This window comes from Corvus moneduloides, chromosome 14 (assembly GCF_009650955.1).
Source record: "Corvus moneduloides isolate bCorMon1 chromosome 14, bCorMon1.pri, whole genome shotgun sequence".
NCBI lineage: Eukaryota > Metazoa > Chordata > Aves > Passeriformes > Corvidae > Corvus > Corvus moneduloides.
Window position 1 is genome coordinate 6,840,391 of NC_045489.1, and position 20,842 is coordinate 6,861,232.

General features: G+C 36.4%; 1 protein-coding gene across 1 annotated transcript in view; it reads right to left on the bottom strand.

The window, feature by feature from the left end:
• The window catches only part of ZC3H12B (zinc finger CCCH-type containing 12B), a 26,782-nt gene continuing 5,940 nt past the window's right edge, over positions 1 to 20,842 (bottom strand). The window contains exons 2-6 of the mRNA XM_032123696.1: positions 10,466 to 11,231; positions 7,501 to 7,640; positions 6,553 to 6,787; positions 6,359 to 6,465; positions 1 to 5,799 (exon numbers count right to left, since the gene is read on the bottom strand). Of these exons, the coding sequence (XP_031979587.1) occupies positions 4,379 to 5,799; positions 6,359 to 6,465; positions 6,553 to 6,787; positions 7,501 to 7,640; positions 10,466 to 11,067 (2,505 nt within the window). The 5' untranslated portion in view covers positions 11,068 to 11,231 and the 3' untranslated portion in view covers positions 1 to 4,378. The remainder of the gene's footprint in view (positions 5,800 to 6,358; positions 6,466 to 6,552; positions 6,788 to 7,500; positions 7,641 to 10,465; positions 11,232 to 20,842) is intronic.

Consider the following 20,842-nt stretch of genomic DNA (forward strand, 5'->3'; position numbering starts at 1 on the left):
ATTTACAAACTTTAAATACAGACCAAAATCAGCAAGATTGTATAATGACTCTTCAAAGGCTAACCAAACACTGGCATAAGAATAATTTACGTGGTGGTGCAATTCTATTTTTCCAGTTGAAATATTGCAGGAAATACACTTGGTAAGGGCTCTGTCACACAAACAAGCGATAGGTACATAAGAGGAGTATGAAAGCTGAACACTCACCGTTGCAGTAACTGTGACAGATCTAAAGATCTGACTGTTACAAGTCCTAGAGTACTAATGCTTCAGGTAAATTTTTGGCAAGTCAAGGTCAAGTAATATTTCAACTTCGGAACAAAGTTCCACAGAAATGAGCCATGTTCCTTCACCTTAGTGTGGAGTTTTAAAAATTACAATAATCAAATGTTCCTGTTTGCAGGTTGATATAGATCAAGTACGCATACATGTCACCAAGTATTTTTAACTTTATTATTTGAACAAAATGCCAAAATGGACAATTTCAGACAAACTGGCATTAGGAGTCTGTAGGGGGAAACTCACCTACTTAGATATTTTTGGTTTTGATTTTTTCAATGAATCTCCTTCTGTTTGTTCTAAGCAACCACACTCCACACCTATTTTTAAGTTTACAGCTAAAGCATTTTTACAAAAGCTAAACAGACTCATGCTAGTAAATAAATTACATGCTGCAGCAACTAGAGCAGTGCCCACTTACCACCACAGAGATTTAAGAATACCACATACTGGTTTAACATCCATTTTCACTCATTTTGTCATTAAGACTTACATTATATTTGGGTCAACCAAAAAAACCCAAAGAGATTTATAAAATTTTACAACAATTAAACAGTAATGTTTAATTCTACAAATGAATAAAGCCAACTACTGCAGCTCAATATGACAACAGGACTAACAGCAGTGAACTCATGTACAACTTACTATATTACTAACAAGTAATTCTTACAAAAAACATTAAATAATTTAGACTGACATCCCATAAAGCATTTGGTTTTTGATTTATGAATTTAAAGTTACACACTTTTAAGTGACACATTATGTGAAAGTAATATAGCTGAAGATGAAAGATAAGTAAATCAGAACTCCCAGAGAATGCTCTGACTCCAGTAAAGCACTAAAATCTACTGCTTAACTCTTGTCAACTGCAGTAGTCCATGATTTTACCTTCACACATTTTTCCCCCTCATCTAGAATTGTTTTTTCATGGATTTTATTAAAATATAGTTTCTAGAACTGTTCTTTTACAGTTTTAAAAACATTTAAATATCATGCTCTAAAAAAGAGCATTTATACAAAGTCTTATATTTACAATATAGACAGTAATGATCAGGTGTTAGTAAGATCAACTCTTCCATGTAAGAAGAAATCTAAACTTATGCGCTAAAGATTAATGAATGTGTCAGTGTTTTGAACTTCTTGTAAACATATCTGAAAACAGGTGTGGATGACCAAATTATCACTTAAAGTAGTTGATCAGGAAAGACTAAATCACATAGAAAAGTTTCATTACCTGTAAGGAGGACTAAACAAGCACAAAATTTGCAGGTTATTTCCAAAAGGCTACATGTCCAATTCTGTAACTATGCATGATAGATGCCAATAGCTTCTTAGAATAAGACAATTTGCCTTTGAAGTGCCTTAGGGAAATAGTATGCTGGGTTTGTATTTGCACAGCACTCCCACTGTTTAAAAAGGAATTCTTCCATCAGTAAAACAAAGGTTAGTGGAAATTAAAATGACTGGACAAATCCAACAAAAATGGATATCTCTGTACGCCACCCAGCACTTCATACAGAAATCTCTGTTGAGTTTCCCACATTAGAAAACATCAAAATCACCTACTAAACCTCTCTTAAAACAGCTTATCTTTATAAATGGAGAAAAACGGAACAAACATTCTTCTGCATACAAATATTTAATTCCGTGCAGGATGGAAAACATGAGTGCACAATAAACTTCATCTCATACCTAAATAATTTATAAATTAATTGGTTAGAATAAAATAGGGTCTATAGCAATTACTGTTACATTTTAAACACATGCAGATGAGTTAACAGCAACATTTTTACATAAAGTTTAGTGCAATAATGTATCTGCTTAATAAATAGACTGAAGATACCTATGTAATGCTTTGAGGTGTACACACAGTATTTGTGCACATAATAACCTGGTTCTGAAAAGTTGTCCCTGTTTGTCTATAAACTACAAGTGCCCATTTTAAATAAAAAAAGATCCATAATTACTCATGGGCTACTTCCCTGTGACACATGGTGTCACAAACATTGTGGTGAAAATGTAATACTGAAGTTAATCTAGAGATTATTTTTTTTTTATACACAGTTTTTATACAATCAAGAAAAAGAGATACAATTTGTATCAACAAACAAAAGGTCATTTCTGGTTATTTGAGGCATTGCTCTCAGCTGCTTATACCATGCAAGAGAAGAGAATAAGAATTAATTGCAAATTAAAAATATGAAATGTTTTTGAAAACTGGTCAAGAGTTAAATCTGTTTTCCCCCAACTATTAGAAGTGTCTGGATTTTTTTTTCCCCACTAACAGAGAGAATAACCAACTAATTAAAACTTATTTTTAAACACCAAGTGTAAGTACAGAATCACCTTCAAGTTACTTCATTTCAAATACATAATGACACAGTCATTATATATGTCACCTGTACCAACACAAGAATATTTATCCTGTGTGAAATGATACAGTTATCAAATGTCAGTAAATTAACTGTAGTTGCACCCATAATTGTGGTTTCTTGTTGGTTCATTTGGTGGGTTTTTTAATATAACAGGAACCTATTTTGCACATGATTAAGAGCCCACAAGATATTTTGAATCAAACCAACCACTACAGTAACACAAGTGGAGGAAATGATAAACTTTGTTTCTCAGACAAACAGATAACTAGAAAGCAGCATGCAAGCCATTATCAAAACACCAGAAACAACCCTGACTGCAGCCTCACGTTCTGTGTGTTTCACAGTAAGAAACATTTAGGCAGTGTCACACCTTCTCATGAAGAAACAAAAGGCCATAAACCAGGCCTTCTCAACTTTCATGAAAAAACTACAGTAGAAGTCAACAAGTCCTAGCTCGAGACATGTCGAGTTAGTCATGGTTCAAAATGTTGAAATATACAGTGGATTCAAAAAAGGGCGTACAGTCAGTGCAGCTTAAAAAAACCAATAAACGCCTCTTTTGGAGACATTTAGCTACAAAGGTTCCCACCCTGAGCAAGATACCAGTTGCGCAAACAATGCCACACAAAATTATCTCACCTGTTGAAACAGGAACTCTAAAAGCCTTCACGAGGCAAATGCACACCTTTGCGTGGATCTGTAGAGCAAAAACCAGGACAGCTTTGCCACAAACCCAAACTGGAGCATCTCTTTTCAAGAAGCAGCCTTCCCCCTCCACCATTTCTGAAGTTGATCTTGTACAGCCATCTTGAATGTCAGGCTCACTCAAACACCATCCTTGCTCCCAGAGGAAGGGCTGTAGTTAGTGATGAACTTCCATGTTAACATCCAGTTTTTGCTGCTTCAAGCTGAGTAATCCAGTTTACATAATACTGACAATTTATTTTCAGCTTGTCTAGTCATTTGGGCCAGCAGCTGCTTACTGCACATTTGAGAGGAGATTCTGGAGAGAAGCTACAGTTAAACTTTTCAGTTTACTGAATGGTACTCATGCCTTTACATTCCTTAATGTTTTGGTCCTAATTTAATAAAGTATTTGGCTTCTGTTGGGTTGAGCCAACATATTGAACAATGTAATAGTTATTCAAACTCTTGAGGAACAGTTCTGAAATTTAAGTACCAACAACCATGTTGACACTGAAAAACTGAGATCAGTTTTTCCTTTTATAAACAATTTAAATTTTTATCAAATTTACTTTTTCTTCAATACTTGAGATGCCAGTAGGCTGTGTCAAATGACAAAGCTGAAACCCTAAAAGTCATCTGGGTGTGTATAGAGCATACTTTTAGAGGCCGATTAGGTATTTATATGCAAATTGTAAGTGTACACTAATACATGCAATATAATTGCTAACACTAATTTTGTAGTTACAGCTTTGAGACACTGATTGTGACCTTATAGTTCTTAGTGAGCTATCCATGCACCAAGGTATGCATTTCCTATAAAATACTATTAAAAATCCCTATATTTAAAATCTTAAAATTTGCAATACAATCAACTTTTATATAGTGCCTCAGCATATATATGATTGCTACTGTGTACAGAATTTTATACTATCTTAGTAGAAAATATTTACAATAGATTGGCCTCTTCTTTCATGTAAGTTTTTCTCTGGCTCCTATGTGCTGTACAGTTTCATTTATCCAAAAGAGGCTGTACTCCTCTAACGCCCTGTTCTTAATTTGGCAACAATCATAGCTGCCAGCTGTTGTGCATCTGTCATATGGGGATTCTTTTCCATCACAGAAAGAACAATGCTTGGAGGGAAAATATTGCAGAGGTTCTTGTATGTTTGATACTGATGTTCTGGGATGATATGAGGTTCCCGTGGCTCACCACATATCCCAATCCAGGGATTTCTCCAGAGTTGCTCCATCTTCTCAGGCATGCTTCTTACCATTACAGGTTCATAACATGGCTGCATGAGGTTGTTACTCAGTGGATATGAGTGGTAAGTGTAAGAGTCTGATGCACATGGTAATGGATCCCAGCTGGCATGCTGCTCTCGACAGAGAGGTGGTCGCCTCTGCCTTGTCGGGTTACTTTCATAAAGCCGTGAGTCAGAAATACTGTCCATTCTTGTCATCACCAAGGCACGGCTTGGTTGTGCAGTTGATGGATGAACATTTTGAGGCACAGGGTATTCTCCTGGACAACTGGACCGTGCTCCAACAACTGGATGCTGGGCATGTAGGCCTAAGTGGGAAACTGACTGTTTGCGAAGGGATTGCTTAGGCTCTTCACTTCCGTAACTCTGACCTCTATTTAAGGCTTCATGGTAACCATGAGGGAAAGGCTGAAGACGATTTTTCGATGGCAGTCTGTGGCTCTTCACATTGTCTTCTGGACTGGCATCTGCTACACCCAGATACAAGTCATTGTAAGAGGAATAAGAATCATTACTTGTATGGCTTAAGCAATTGTCAGGACAGGGGCTTGAGTTTCTAGAATACATCCCCTGGTCCATATCAGCCCCGTAATAATCTGAGTTACGGATACTACTTATGCTTAAGTTGGAGAAATCACTGAGTAAGGAGTAATAGCCATGGTCCCCCAGTGATTCATATTTGGGATACTGGTCAATATAGCTAACTGAGGTGCCATGGCTATTGGTGACTAGTATAGGAGGATATTGCACACTGGACATATGTTCCAGTGAGGATTTCTGATGTACGAACTGTGAGGAACCTGGCACCGGACTGCTTGCAGAACGAGTATTTAATGCACCAGCTGCATGGCTTTTTGGTGGAGGGAGCGTTGGTACACTTAATGCAGAAACCAGAGACGGGACAGAGCTGGCCTCGGACTTCCGGGCTGCTGATAACTTTTCCTCAGGCTCCACAGCTACTGACCTAATGCTTGGATCTGACTGACGTTTTGGGGCAATGCGTTTCACTTCAGAACTGATTTCTCCTTTGGAGCTGGATGGCCCTGTGCCACATTTGGCCAAGGCTCCCTCACTCATAGTTTTCACAGCAGATAATTTGGCACTTATTCGAAGCTCATCCGCTACTGACCTTTGAGGCTGGTTTGCACGTTCTGGGTGGTAATATTTACATTTGTGCCCATATGTGCACTTTTTACCTGGAAGAAAAGGAGTTTTACGTTAAATAATTCAAAAACTCATTAATACCACCAGTTGCTATATTTTTTCTTTATATGTTTCACCACTTTTCAATAGTAGTATTTCTATTTTAAACCCCTAAGGAATAATCATGTATTTGATATATACAGACAGGCACAGACTCTGCTGCCTGTATTCATGTATATCTGCATCAAAGGCAAGATATACCATTTTTCTTCCTACTGGCTCATGATTTCAATAATGACAACATACACACAGTGCTATATAAAACAAATTGGCTTTAACACAGTTTTATTAATTATGAATCTCCTTCCTTTAATACAAACCAGAATAAAATAGCAAAAATCTGTATTATCCACAAGGTATATCTGGTAATCCTTAATTTTCTGCTACACTGTTTTTATAAATATACGTATGAAGAGTATAAAAGCGGATGTTGTGCTTGGATGGCAACATGACAATGGTACATTTTCTTGTTCCAGTAATGAGAAGATGTTAATTAATTGCTTGCTTCACCTACCTTTAAATGCAACAAATCGATCTGACTTGGGCACTTACCATAAGGACACGGTTGTTTCTTATGTTCAGGAATAACTGGCCTTTTTCTTAAGAAATTTTCAAGGCTTGGACCATGGCGTCCTAAAGGATCATCTGGAGGCATAAATCTAAGGGAAAAGAAATGAAACATGATCAGTTTTTCCTGAGAATGCTGAATTAGAAAATTTACTTACTTTTGAAGAAAAAACCCATACTTGTCATTCACAAAAGAATACATTAGTAGCCGCTCCTCTATGAACTTCTTCCATTCTGGTTTTTCATTTTGAAGATCCCGATAGTTATCATTTGACACAATGATGCCGTCTGAGTCGAAAGCAAGTTTTACTATGAATCGATCATCATAGCAAACTACTCTTCTTCCCTGAACTCTTCGAGATGGGGTGAAAACAAGAATTTTTTCTTTCTCCAATTTACGTAAGATTTCTTGATCTGTAAAATAAGTTTAGTTGAGTAGCTTTTAAAAAAGTTTTAAAAGAAAGAAATGCAACCATTGTATTATGAAAATTCTTCCCCTCTTTTCTGACAAAGTATCTTGCAATTATATTCATACACAGTCCTCATTATCAGTAAAAAACACCTATATGTGGATTTTATTTCTGAGGTTTCAAAGCACTGAGTAAATATTCAATATTTGAATTTCATAATCACTCTGTAGCCATGTACCTTTACTCAGTCTTCCTGAACACATCAGGAACTCAGGTGTTACTATATTACAGTAGCTTTCTTGTTAGCCTAGAGTAAAATGTAAGGACTTTCTATGGGTCAAAACACATGCTGCTTCTTCAGTGTTCAAGACAACCCTATTAACTGAGTCCCTGGCCTATTACTACTTATTTTATGTTCACCCAGCAAATAAGACTCAGTTCCTGTATGCTCAACAATGTTTGCTAATGGGAAAATTTCAACTACTGCTTCTCAAAAGTGTTGAAACCATCCAATAATGTTGCAAAACCCACATCATTGTTTACACATGCAGATACTTAAATGCTTGTTTCCTCACCAATGAAACCGTTGTGTTTTCAAACAGTTGAGTGCAACATTATCATCACCACATCCACAGTCCAGTACTGGGACCCATCAGAAACATGACAATAATTTTTTTTCTTTTTAACCGAGGGGTCGAAGAAAAATCTTGATGTTACCTGTAATTGGTGCATCAGGTCGAGACTGTTCTTTTCTCCATGCAGGTACAAACACAGTGATATCTTTATGTCCTTTTTCCAGAAACCAATCAACAGCTAGTTGAATTCCCCGGCAGGAAAATCCTTCTTTGTTCCCATGGCTGAAGAACATGCAAGTTTTAGAAACAGCAAGGACAAAAGTTACATTTGGTTTTGGTTTTTGTTGCGGTGGTTTGGTTGGTTTTTTCCTCTAAAGCTGCCATGGCCAAAGGACATAAGGAAAACAAAGTCTGTAAAGTTTTATTAGGCCTCCTTACATAATTGGAAAAAGACAACTGTACAGAGCTATTCAGCCATCAGATTACAGCAACCTTGCTACTTAAAAGGTCTATAAACAGTGAAATTTCACTATCCCCAGAGCAAAAGCAAGTAAACATGAAGTTTTTCCATTTTTTTTTCATTTTATTAGCTGACCTAATGAAAAATATCACTTTCCCCAACAAATTGAGCTTACCTTAAGTAGCACCATAAAATGCTATCACAAAAAGAGGAATGAACAGTGCTGATTGTCATGGGTGACAAGTGCTCTTAAACATCTTTATTAATAAAATCTTTTCCTCTGATACTAAATGTTCTGTGTTTTTTATTAGAATTTTTTATAGGAAAGAAATAATTGTGTTGAAGTTGTTTAAGTCCCACCCCCATCAAAAATTTGTTTTCTGAAACACACAGGAGTCTCTAAAACAGCACACAGTCCAAATGAAAGAGTTTAATTTTAAAAAGGCCTAAGTTTCTGCAAGGGAAAGGAGAAATTTTTAAGAGGTTTGATAGAAACCAAGGAGAATCTTAATTTTTAATCTTATTCAATCTCTATCTGCATCATCTATAATTGCAATATTTTTAAGCAGGAGAGGTGCATAAGCCTTATGCTTTTCAGATATTCTCAGTCTGCAGAACAGAATTTGCATAATTAGGAGTCTTCCATCATACTAAAATTGTCTTTAAAATCCATAAAATTCTACAGATTATCATTCAAAATTTCACCTCAAAGTTGCTGTTGTTATTGTTACTATTGTAGAATGACATCACAGATTACTGGACTATGTTTTCATGGGCTCAAAACATTCCAGGAAGTAACACCAAAGCAGACCCAAGGCAGATAGATCTAATATCTTCTGTTTGATTATTGATAACCCGCATAGTCTAAATCCTCACAACTTAAATAATGAATACAGAAGCCACAATTTCTAAAAGCATTTTCCTTAAATTTTTATACATTTCAGATTTTACAGAATTTAATATCCTTTAAAACATTCAGATGCACATGCATTTTGTTATGAGTTGGACTTGATGATCCTTATGGGTCCCTTATAACTTGAGATAGTCTTATGGTCTTACAAATAAAGCATCAGATATGAGCTATGAAATAGTCGGAGTACACACCCTTTTTTCTCCAGTTGCTGCCCGCCACATTATTCTCAGAAGTAACTCAAGCAGTAGAGATTACAAATTCAACAGGCACAGAAAAAAAAAAGGAAAAAAAAAAGTTAAATCCAGTTTTGGCAATGTTGGTTTACAGAAACATCTTATGGATTGATGTAACCACAACTTGATACTGGAAAATCCTGTATATAAAATACTGTTACAGGATTTGAAGGGTTTATGTATTTGAAAAGTCAGCATACTCAATACACCTATAAAAATCTGAATTTTCTTAATACATTGAAAAAATAATAATTAATATCCCAAGTTCCTCTAGAGCAGAAGACTGATACTAAAAGAAGTCTATTGTATGAACACTACCTGAATAAATCTTGGTATCACTGATCACTAAACAGACTTTTAATAGCTCCCTCATAAAAAAATCATACTTACTCAATGATAAACAAATCACTGGCTAGCTGAACTCTGTACTCTACAGACATGTTCAAAAGTGGCATGGGACAGGTATCTCTTGGGTTAGTGTTGACCTAAGCAGCCAAGTGTACATAGAATATCCTGAGTCAGAAGGGACCCACAAGGATCATCGAAATCCAACTCCTGGCCCCACGCAGGATACCCCAAGAATCCCACCACGTGCCTGAGAGCGTTGTGCAAATGTTTCTTGAACTCAGACAGGCTTAGTGCTGTGACCACTGTCCTATGGAGCCTGTTCCTGTACTCAACCACCCTCTGGGTGAAAAAGCTTTTTTTAATATTCAACCTAAACCTCCCCTGACTCAGCTTTATGCCATTTCCTTGAGTCACCGGTCATGAGAGTGAAGAGATTGGTACCTGCCCCTCCACTTCCCCTCGTGAAGATGTTGAAGAGCACAATGAGGTCTGACCTCGGTCTCCTCCAGGCTCAACAAACCAAGTGATCTCAGTGCTCCTCATAAGACTTCCCCCCCAGACCTCTCCCCTTCCTCACGGCCCTCCTTTGGATGCCCAAAAGTACTTGCACACAGTACTCAAGGTGGGGCAAGCAGCATAGCCATGCAGGTCAGCAGGTTTAGCTCATGCATTACCCCTGTTCTGACACAGCTAAATTGCTTTGAATCCTGAGCAGGCTCAATCATCAGGAGCTCAAATACCATGAATTCACTGCATTTCATTAGCACACACTGCATGTCACTTTAGAAATAACCAAGTTTTCCTACCCTACTTGGTTACTTTCCTTTAATGTCCAGAAGCAATTTTCAGTATTGTTGAAGGACTTCAGAATATTAAACCCATCCACACAAAAGCACACTACAAGTAGATTTCTTGAACAAAAGTTTTGAGGCGAGAACTTGGGTTTAAAAGGAGTGTAGGGGAACTGGAATGTGGATTATGTATAAAGGAATAACAGCATAATTAAAAAGCCTAGACTAAAGAGTCCATAAAATATATGTATTATCAGTGTAATAGTCTACATGACTTAAAATGACTTTGCCATCAATATTGATTTTTCTCTTAAATATTTTAGAGATCTATTATTTTCAAATATTGTGACAGGGAAACCCACCTCATAGCAACATTGCTTCCGTCAATGACAATTGGCCTCAAGTTATCACTGTTATCCACAACTTCATCTTCCAGGGACAATTCAGGGCTTGCTATTTCCTTTGGGCAAGGGCCTCTTGGCACCAGAGTACTACTGGTACTGCTGGCAGTGCTTTGTCCCTCTGATTCACTTTTGTTGCCAAGTCTCACAAGCTCTGCTAGAACATCATTGATGAGCGCATCTGCTCCCAACTTATTCAGTACAGCCTGGATCTGATCTCCTGCATACCCAAGCTTTAAAGCAAAATCCATTTTAGCTTGGTATTCCTTGTCCAAATTTGTTTTGCATTCATCTAGCTTCAAGTCTTGTGTGATACTGCTCTGTGAAAAACTTGGGCGATCCAAACACGGGGATCGGCAGAGTGGCCGATGTGGTTTGGTGGAAACCTCCTTTTCTCTCCACTGAGTACTGCTTCTGAAGTATGGTTGCTCAGGCTCACTTTCTGAGCTCGTCCATTCCTCAGATTCAGCACTGCATTCCCCCGCGTCTTGTTCCACATTTCTGTCTTCTCTGGAGTGCCTCTTCTCCATTTTCAGCTTCCCTACCATAGACCAGGCCGTCATCACGTTCAACTTCCAGCCAGAGCACTCAGTTCTCTTTCATTTCCAAAGCCACCTGGAATTCATGCTCAATTGCATCATGTTAGCCAATTAAAAGTTTACACAAGGCTGGAGCTAATTTGCCTTGCTTACTATATCCTGGCATAAGCAGCACCAACATGAAGTTCCTTAAAAAAAAGGAAAAAAAAAAATTAGGTTTTGATCAATTCTGCAAAATAATCAACTACAATGATTTTGTTTACAAGTCAGTAGATGTCCCCAGTCATCCACATTTCTTTGTAAACTGATTATAATAAAGCATATAATTACATATTCTCTGTAATCACAAATAAAACTCTCCTTCTCTCCCCCAGTTACTCTACCGACAAAAAAAAGGACAATTCCCACAAAATAAATGTAGAGCTGGAACGAATGGATTATCTGAGTAACACTTAAGGATAACAAAACAGAAAAGGGTCAGCAACCAATTCCACTAGAAACCTGTCTTCTACTGCAAGAACAGCCTGTCTACATTAGGAACAACTGTGCAGTGTTCCAGTATGCATAAAATTTAACACAAACCATTTCAGCCTCTTTCAGTAAGGATTTACTATCAGGACCAACAAGTTTACCTAGCAAAAGTATCTTCTGGAAAACAATACAGACATTTAACAAAATATTATAAGCCACAAAAGAAAATTAAAAGCATCACCAGTGTGCATATAAGTCAAAGCTTATTAATTCTAAATTCTCATATCCATTTGGTTTTAGGTAATAAGATGCTGAAAATCACAGCACCTAATATACCACTCACAGAATGATAGAATGGCCTCTTCAACATTTGCGAAAGGCCATCCCTAATTCCTTTGGGACAATTTACAGGTGTTTCCCTGCTGCTTCCTAGAGCGCTAGTGTTTCCTGGTTCCTCTCTGACACTCAGAAGCACATCCCTTCCCCTGATGAATCTAGTTCAAAGCTCTGCTAATAAGTCTTAGAAGGTTTCTTTCTTGACTATTCCTCTACATTAAATGATGGGGATTTGTTGCCTGCGGGAATATTTCAGAGAACAGCAGGTCTAGAAGAGTGATAAAATTTGATAAGCAAAACCATAAAAATGTCAAAGGATCTCTGAGACAGGTCCATATTGGCCTAACAACAACCAAACTCCCTAGAATTGTCTCAAAGTGAAACAAAGATTATTAACCTGCAGAACCTTTACACACTAATGTATAATTACCATAAACAGGCAAAACAGTAACATTCTACCAGACTGCACTCCAATTTATGCAAACAAAAATGTACACACATGGAGAGACAGCTGCTCAAAAGCCTAATTTCCCTAGGAAAATGCTAATCACTCCTACCTAAAAAAAGCCCCTAAAAGGTCAAGTTTTGAGCCAATCAACACTATTTTTTAATAAAGAAGAACCATACTTTTTCATATTTTCATATATTTGTATCATATTTATATTTTGTCAGCCTGGAGAAAAGGAGGGTCAGGGGAGACTCTCTACAACTGCCTGAAAGGAGGTTGTAGCCAGGTGGAGGTCAGTCTTTTCTCCTAGGCAACCAGCAATAGGACAAGAGGAAACGGCCTCAAGCTGTGCCGCAGGAGGTTTAGGTTGGACACCAGGAAGAATTTCTTCACAGAAAGGGTTGTCAAGCATTGGATCTGACTGTCCAGGGAGGCAGTGGAGTCACCATCCATGGAGATGTTCAAGAAACAATCGGATGAAGCACTCAGTACTCTGGTCTACTTGACAAGGTGGGGACTGGTCAAAGGCTGGACTCGATGATCCTGGAGGTCTTTTCCAACCTAAATGATTCTGTGATAGTCTAAGTCCTTTATGCCATATAAAATAAAAACACAGTTTCCCTGCTTGTGAATGGAAATTCCAATCTTCACTAGTTAGGTTTAAATTAGACTTTAAAAACTGCTGTTCTTTCATGTTATTTATTCAAAGAGTATCCCTCTAAATACTTAGGTATTATTTCTACAGTACTCTCTATTTTCATTCCAAGTGATTTTTCTCTCACATAGCACTAATAGCAGTATATTTACAATCCATGTACTTGCCAACACAGATGTATTAATAGCTTAACCTGGAATGGATTTTAATTAGGTCTCATGCATAACCTTGTACCTTGCCAAAACCAAAAAAAAAAAAGTATATATAAAAATTATTATAAAAGAAGGTTAAAAAACCAGGTTAACAGCACACTGCACTCACAGCTTACAAAATATTGCAATGAAGAAACGCTTTACAATACATGTGGTAAAACTAATTTTTTTCAAATTATTGAGACTGTACTGCTTTGGCACTGGACAAAGAACAGCATGATTCTGTTCATCCAGGTTATTTAAAGAACTCCATTATTCTTTCCCAGTTGTGATCTCTCTAAGCACAATCTCACAAGCATGTTTTCGGCTTTTGTTAAATTTATCATCTTGAAACCTCCATTCTCTTCCCTGAGCCTTACAATGCCTTTGATGCCTCCCCAGACTGTCCAAGTCATATGCAATCACAAAACGCTTTCTCCTTGCATGCCCCAAGTGCATCCCATACTCCCTCCATCTGTGAGACGGCCCAGCCAGCCTCGACCCCCAGACTCATGGCGATGGGTGTCACCCCCACAGCACAGCGCTGGCGGCTCTCCTGTGACAGCCCCCAGAGAAGCCTGTGCTGGGCCACCACTTCTCTGTGTTACTGCAGTTCTCGTGCTGACCATTGTAATCCCCAACTCCTTTGTGGTTTTGAAGATGAGTTTTTATCACACTCTGTAACAGTTTATTACAAACATTTCAGGCAAGATGCATTTTTATTACTATGTGTAGATAAATACCTACTATGTGTAGACAAATACCTACATTTTCACTACTTGAACTTCTTAAGGTAATTTGTTACAAGTATTTCTTTATAGTGTTTTCCATACAGCTGAATGAACTGTGACTGAGAAGACAATCAAATTATATTCTAGTATTATAATAAATAAAAGATTAGAAAAGGTTCAAACAGCAAAAGCTTGATACACACAAAAAATTATATTGCAGTTCTTAAATATAAATTAAATATTAATTGAATATTACACACATTTCTAAAATACCATATTGTGCCCAAAAATTGTAATTTTATCTTTATTTGAAAAAATATTTAATAAAGTGCAAAATGCAAAACTACAATGTAAAGAACTCAACATCTGAAATAATGCACCCTGGTTATTGAGTTTAAAGCCTATCTTTGTTACTAGTAACTGTACAGAGCACACATTTCACGAAGTGCCTTTAAATCTTCCAACTTCGGCTACAGCTAAATGTATTCAATTTCTTTTCTAACAATGACTCAATGGCTTGACTTTTTAAATTCACCAAATCACCACTATATTTTACTACAAAAAAAGAGAAGTGATAGTCTGCATGTGATATATATAATTTGTATACATACAGTCTGAAAGAAAAATATAAAATGTTTATTTTTTTAATAAAAGACTATTTGGTAGTTTGTATTTCCCACATCCAAATGAAAACAACTCCTGGCTATTAATACTCCTACTGTTTCCCACTTTAAGTGACAAATTCCATAATTTCTTTGATACATGTAAAAACAACCACCACAATTATAGCCACAGCTCCAAGAATGCTTCCAGTCAGCAGGAACATATTTATGCAATTAACTCACTGGCATTTAGACTAAAAAAAAAAAATCCCACAAACAACAACAGTATAGTTTGTTTGTTTATGTGTTTTTCCACACTGTACTTCTCAGAAATTCAAATGTCATCTTGCAGAGTACTGATAACAGAGAAGTTCTTTTCTTTCTGATCTATATTATTTAGTAGTGGTAGTACAGCTGTACCTAGGGATCTCTATCAGTTCCTAGCCTATTCTAACCACGAAGTCCCTTGCACAATAAATATACAATCTAGAATTATGATGACAGGCTGGAATATCAGAAAAACCACATGGAACAGTTTGGTATTGCTTGTCCAGACACCTTTAGAAGGTAGTACTTTGTGGGCACACTAAGGGAGTTTATGGGGGGAAAAACCCACTAATTAACAGTTAATAGAACTATCATTGTGAATAATTTTCCACTTTTTTGTTTTCTTACTGCTTATACTCAATACTTTTTAAGGTTAGTATAGATGCACTAAGGAGTTATCACAGTGGGTTAAATTAAATATTTTTTTCAATTCTCTTACAACCAAACTCAGAACAAAAATTAAAAACCATAAATAATTTGAGTAATGCTTCATTTTGCTGATAAGTACAAAATTGAGAAACAAGTCAGAAAATCTTTTCAAAGATAGAATCAGTCCTCATCTTGCAGATCATGAACAGCAACATTTTACCACTGAAATTTCAGCATTTGTTTATTATGAGTTACATTCCCCCCAAAGACAGCCATATATGAACACACACTTAAGGAAACAAAAGAAAGCTATTATGAATTTCTAATTTAAAGCTATTACAACTCAGAAATACAGACACTGCAGCTTTAAAATTTTAATTCTCATGATGCTCGCTGCTAAGCAACCACCCAAGTTTTCTTCCTAAACACCTCTTTCAGCACAGTCACGAGCAACTAGTAGAACTGATAATGTGATTCAGAAAAAAGAGTCAGACAAAATCATGTATATTTTGTTCATAAGGGGCCAAACTGAAAGCATCTCTTCAACTTTGATGGTATTAAAAAAGAAAGAAAGTATCTGCACAGTAATGAAGTACTGTAGTATAAATGAAATCATTTGCAAGTTATTCAACAATTACTATTCAAATGACAATGAGTATTAAAGAGCTGGTACTAGAAATACTCTATTCAAAGCCTGTTCATTTCAGCAGGACCAACAGAAACGAAGGTAAAAGAATGGATTGAACAGCTTCTTTTGGTCCCTTATGGCACTACTTTTCCATCATCTCAGTGTGCTCTGAGCCATGCCCTACAAAGGCACAATTATATGATACACACATCTACTTTGAAGAACAACCTTTAAATGAAACATTTTATTAACTCCTTTCACCAACTTTTAAGCATTTTTATTTCTTTTCTGTCATTGCAGATACTAAAATGCAAAACAAAACAAAACAAAGAAACCCAACTCATGTATTTTTTCAAATCTCTCTCTCTCACCAGGATAAGAAATACTTAATAATGATTCTATAGTATTTATTTTAAGGAGGGATAGGTTTGTTTTTCCTTGTGTACTTTTAAAATAGATGTAGCTAATCAGTGATTTTTTTTTTAAATAACTACCCCCCTTAAAAAATCTAACTGAAAAATGACATGTGAAATGGTAACATCTAGGGGAGTTCCACATGCACAGCATCTCCTTTTGTATTTCTTAAACTATCTGTATTAACCAAACTAAACCAAAGAAACAACTTGATAATTTTTTTTAAAGGGCCTGGTTTTTATTAAGAAAATTAAGTTATTCCCTCCATGGGTTCAGCATGAATTTTAATGTCTTAGTGTCTCTCTGTACTCTTCATTTCACTAACTTATCATTAGCAAGCACCTATGTGTAGAAGGAAGAGGTATCTTTCTGGAAGAAGGCTGTTCTAAACAACAGCCAAACCTTTGATTACTGTGGCTGTTTCTACATGATCAGAAGCTGACCAAAGTATACAAAGACATCTATCCAAACTAGTTTTCATGTAGCTAGTTCTGACAGTAGCTAGTTCTGACAGTAAGAGCAATACAGACCTCAACAGCAATTGGGTGAACTTATCATGATCCCAGGTTACTTGTTCTACAACACATGAATGAATGAAACCTGATCTATCACCCCCACAACTAAAAAATGGATCGGGCTGGAACACTATATATCTACAGCTATGCCTCATGATTACGGTGTACACAGTGTATAAGCCTACTAACAGAAAAGCTGACAACTTCCTTGTTACACACATACCAACTATTGTCTAAAGAGTTTAAACCATGGAAACAATATAAGTACAAAGAGAAAGAGAAGTCTTTTAAAATATTATTTTAAGTAGTGTTCAGGGACACCACAATCAACAAGACCTCCAGCATTGTACTGTGCTACATCACAGACCAGTGGTTATTCTCAATAACTCTAAAGCACTTCCCAAGTACCTTTTTCTGAGCTTTAAGAACTTCCCCAACACGACTAATTGCCATTTTAAAGACATTACAATTCAAGCCTGTAGTGCACGCACACACAGAATCCCAACAAACCAACCAGTACCAAAATGCATTGCACACATCTTCAGGAATGTGACAGAACAGTATCTGTTAGGCAGCAGTTACTGTCAGAGGACATAGACCAGAAGCAGCTCAAGATGCATAGATGGCCCTGGATTTTGGACTAGCCCTCGATTTTGAAAATCACATTTCTACAGTGCTTATGAAGAAAGTAACACAGCTCAACACAGTGTTTTCATGGCACTGAAGACACAACCATCTTGTTGTATTCTTATCTGAGGAGCAGCACAGATATTACATATTGCTGCCTGCTGCTTTGAATATTTTCTAAGGTAGTGGACTATTTTATCTACTAAGAAAGTGCTCAAATCTGACAAAGTATATGAGTCACAAATAAAACGGGTAGCTTTTTCTCATTTTAATTACACGCTTAGGTGGTACGCATCTGCTTCTTCAGATTCTCTGCATTTCTTCAGATTCACAACTGAAGAAAAGCAGAGAAATATTCTAAAATTAACATTTGGGTATTTCAGAATGTATTAAAAAACTGGAAAGAGTTGTGCTGCATGACATTATAGGCAATTATCTCTTGTCCTTAATAAAAAGGCAAAGAGCTGGAGATTAATAGCATTTTGCCAGTGTGTATGTACACCTTGAACTACTAGATTTTCATACTTATCATTATTTAAAGCAGAGGTAACAGGAATACATTACAGTTTACATATGCATATCATAATAATGCATATCATAATAACAAATATGTTGCAGTTCAACAGGAATTAATCACTGTCACGAACTTATTTTTTGAACCTTAGAATGAATTATTTTCACTACATAACAAATGTGGTAGCTTAGCATATTTAATTTTCATTTACTGTGTCAAATTTTGCATGACTGTAGGAAAATAGGACATACAGGCTTTTTAGAAAATGTTCCTATTTAAGCTGGCCATTTGGAAATTAAAGTGACTCTAAAATTTGATGCTTTTAGAAAACTACAATATTCACCACTTGTAGTCACAGTTTAAAACTGTATTTTACACAGTTTTATTAAGACTGTTCTAAGAGTTTTCATACTTAGCAAACAACACTCATATAAGCATCAAATCAGTGACAGATGTATTGCATATATATTCTGATATAGCTTCCTTAAAAAGTCCAAAATACATATAAGTAAAGGAAAACAAATACATCAGGCTTTAAAAGCAGCTGCTTTTTGATGGAAATATTTGGCATTAACAGTGCTTACAATATTTTGCTTGCCGAGCAGTGAGGAATCCTAATTAAAAGGAATACTTCAATTTTAAGATGCTTAAAATGAACACATGCTCAAAGAGTTCTTGTACTTTTAAATCTAATAAATTAGATATGGTCTAAAGTAAGATCTGAGGACAGATCTGCAGCACACTTATACATTTAGAGACATGTATAACAGTGTTCACAGAATATGCACTAAGTCAAATAGCATTTTTAACAGACCTGTTAAAATGGCAGATCAGACTTTACAATCCCTTGATAATTAGAGCCATATAAATGACAGCATTTTGATTCAGTTTAATGGATTTTTTTTCCTTATCTTACTATGTAATGTCAGTCTCAACACATTCCTGGCGAGTCCCAACACTGTCATTTTGATGAACAGAGAAACCTTAAATTTACACAAAAGCCTAATATTGTACAGTCTTTTATCAAGTGAAACTCAGTACAATATCAAGAAAAATATTTTACTTTTTTTACTCATTATGACTTTTCTGAAATAAAACACTGATATATAATAAATCTAAAGTACTAGCAGTTTACACCAGCAGTGAACACCTTGTCCTTAATATTGAAACAGCAATTGAAAAATAGCCTGCTAGCTATGGTTAGTAATAAATTTTATTTAGAAGCTTCCTCTTTTCTGAGTCAATTCAGATAAAGTATTTTAAAAGAAAAACAATTTGCCATTTCTGCTTCTTCATCTGTCTCTCTCCCTCCCTTAACCATCCTTGGAAAAGAACAATAAGGAATGTGACTTAGCACTCTTCTATTACAGAGGCAAAGGACAAAGGAAGATTTTCAGTGTTGACTCACCAGTTAAGACAAATGTAATTGTTACCACCACCCAACCCTGAAGGGGATGTTCTTTCTTGACAAATGCTGATGGAACACTTGTAACAGTAGGAAAAGTTCAGTTGTGCAGAGAGGGCTGAATTTAACGAATTCATACACCAGAACATATAGAATTAGAAATTACTTTAGAAATACCACTAGGCTTTACCTTTCTGATCTTATTTGGCCTACATGTGTCTTGTCTCCACTGAACAGTGACGGAAAAAACCAATCATACGCAGACACAAATAAATACAGATAGACAGATATGCCCATATATACATACACATGTAAGTTCTGATTCTGTCAGTGTATGACTTGATACATTTCACAGATCAATTCAGAAAAGTGAAATAGAGCTCTTCTTTCCCAAATGCTGCAAACACTTAGAAGTTTGGTTGTTCTCCTTCCTCACCAAGCTCTAGCCCACTGTTCCTGAAATCCCTTTACCACAGTTGGCTCAGTTTAAGAAAGTTAGAATGCTGTTTGAGAACTATGGAAATGCAGGGAACTGCCAATGAGTAAGCAGATCAAGTAATTTTCAAACATCAAGAGAATATCACTGAGTGGGTATGAAAAACTAAATTAATGAAATCATGCCATAGACTCTTCACCAAAACACCTAATTAACTAGGAACCTACACTTGTTCATGACTCCCTAGAATGTGAAGAAGCTGATGGGCTCATCATGACAGCTGAAAAGGAGATTGGGTGGGATGTTTTTGAGGGAGGAATTAGTTTGTTTCTCAAACATAGGTCAAGTTTACAGTGCACCTCAAAAAAATAATTGCACCTGCAACACAAAGGCAAGAAAGAACCATCACGGTAGACAAAAATATATAAGCATTGTCATGCAAGAAAATAATTGTGCAACTACCACCCTAAGTTTCTCACTTTCCTTTTCAACATTGCTGAATGCAAGTTATTGGTGTTTGGCTGGATTACTGAACAGGACATCAGAGAGTGACAGTATCCTTCAGCAATGACAAGACATTCAGCTGAATTAAATTCAAGAGCCACTCCTCACTTCCCAGGCTGTGAAAAGTAATGAGCACAACTCTGCCTTTTAATGGTCTTTTTATTTCAGGAAAATTAGATTAAATACTACATTTCTAGTGATCACGACCTAAAAAAAACCCAACCCAACAACCTTAAGAAGAACATCCCATATTTGCAACTGAGTTGCCACAGGTTTCAAATTTAGATGGTTTTTTTTTTGGGCTGACCTCGATGAAAACTTCCCCATTCAGCTTAGCAGAAATTGCACTGAGTTACTGTGTTACTACGCACAACCTCCCGATAACAAGCAAGAAATTAAACAGAAAAGCAGAGTACTTGCTGCATCAGAAATAAGACTTCAAAGAAGGTGCTCAGAATTTCATTTTCCTAACTCTGCTCAAACTGTACATTTGTACATCACAAATACTAGGTGCTTGCCCTGCAGGATTGACAAGAGTATGACTGAACATCTGTGGCACTTTCCTGTGGTTAACCTTTTATAAAGGATTCAGAAATTAACCTAGAGACCATTTTAGAAAATGCCAG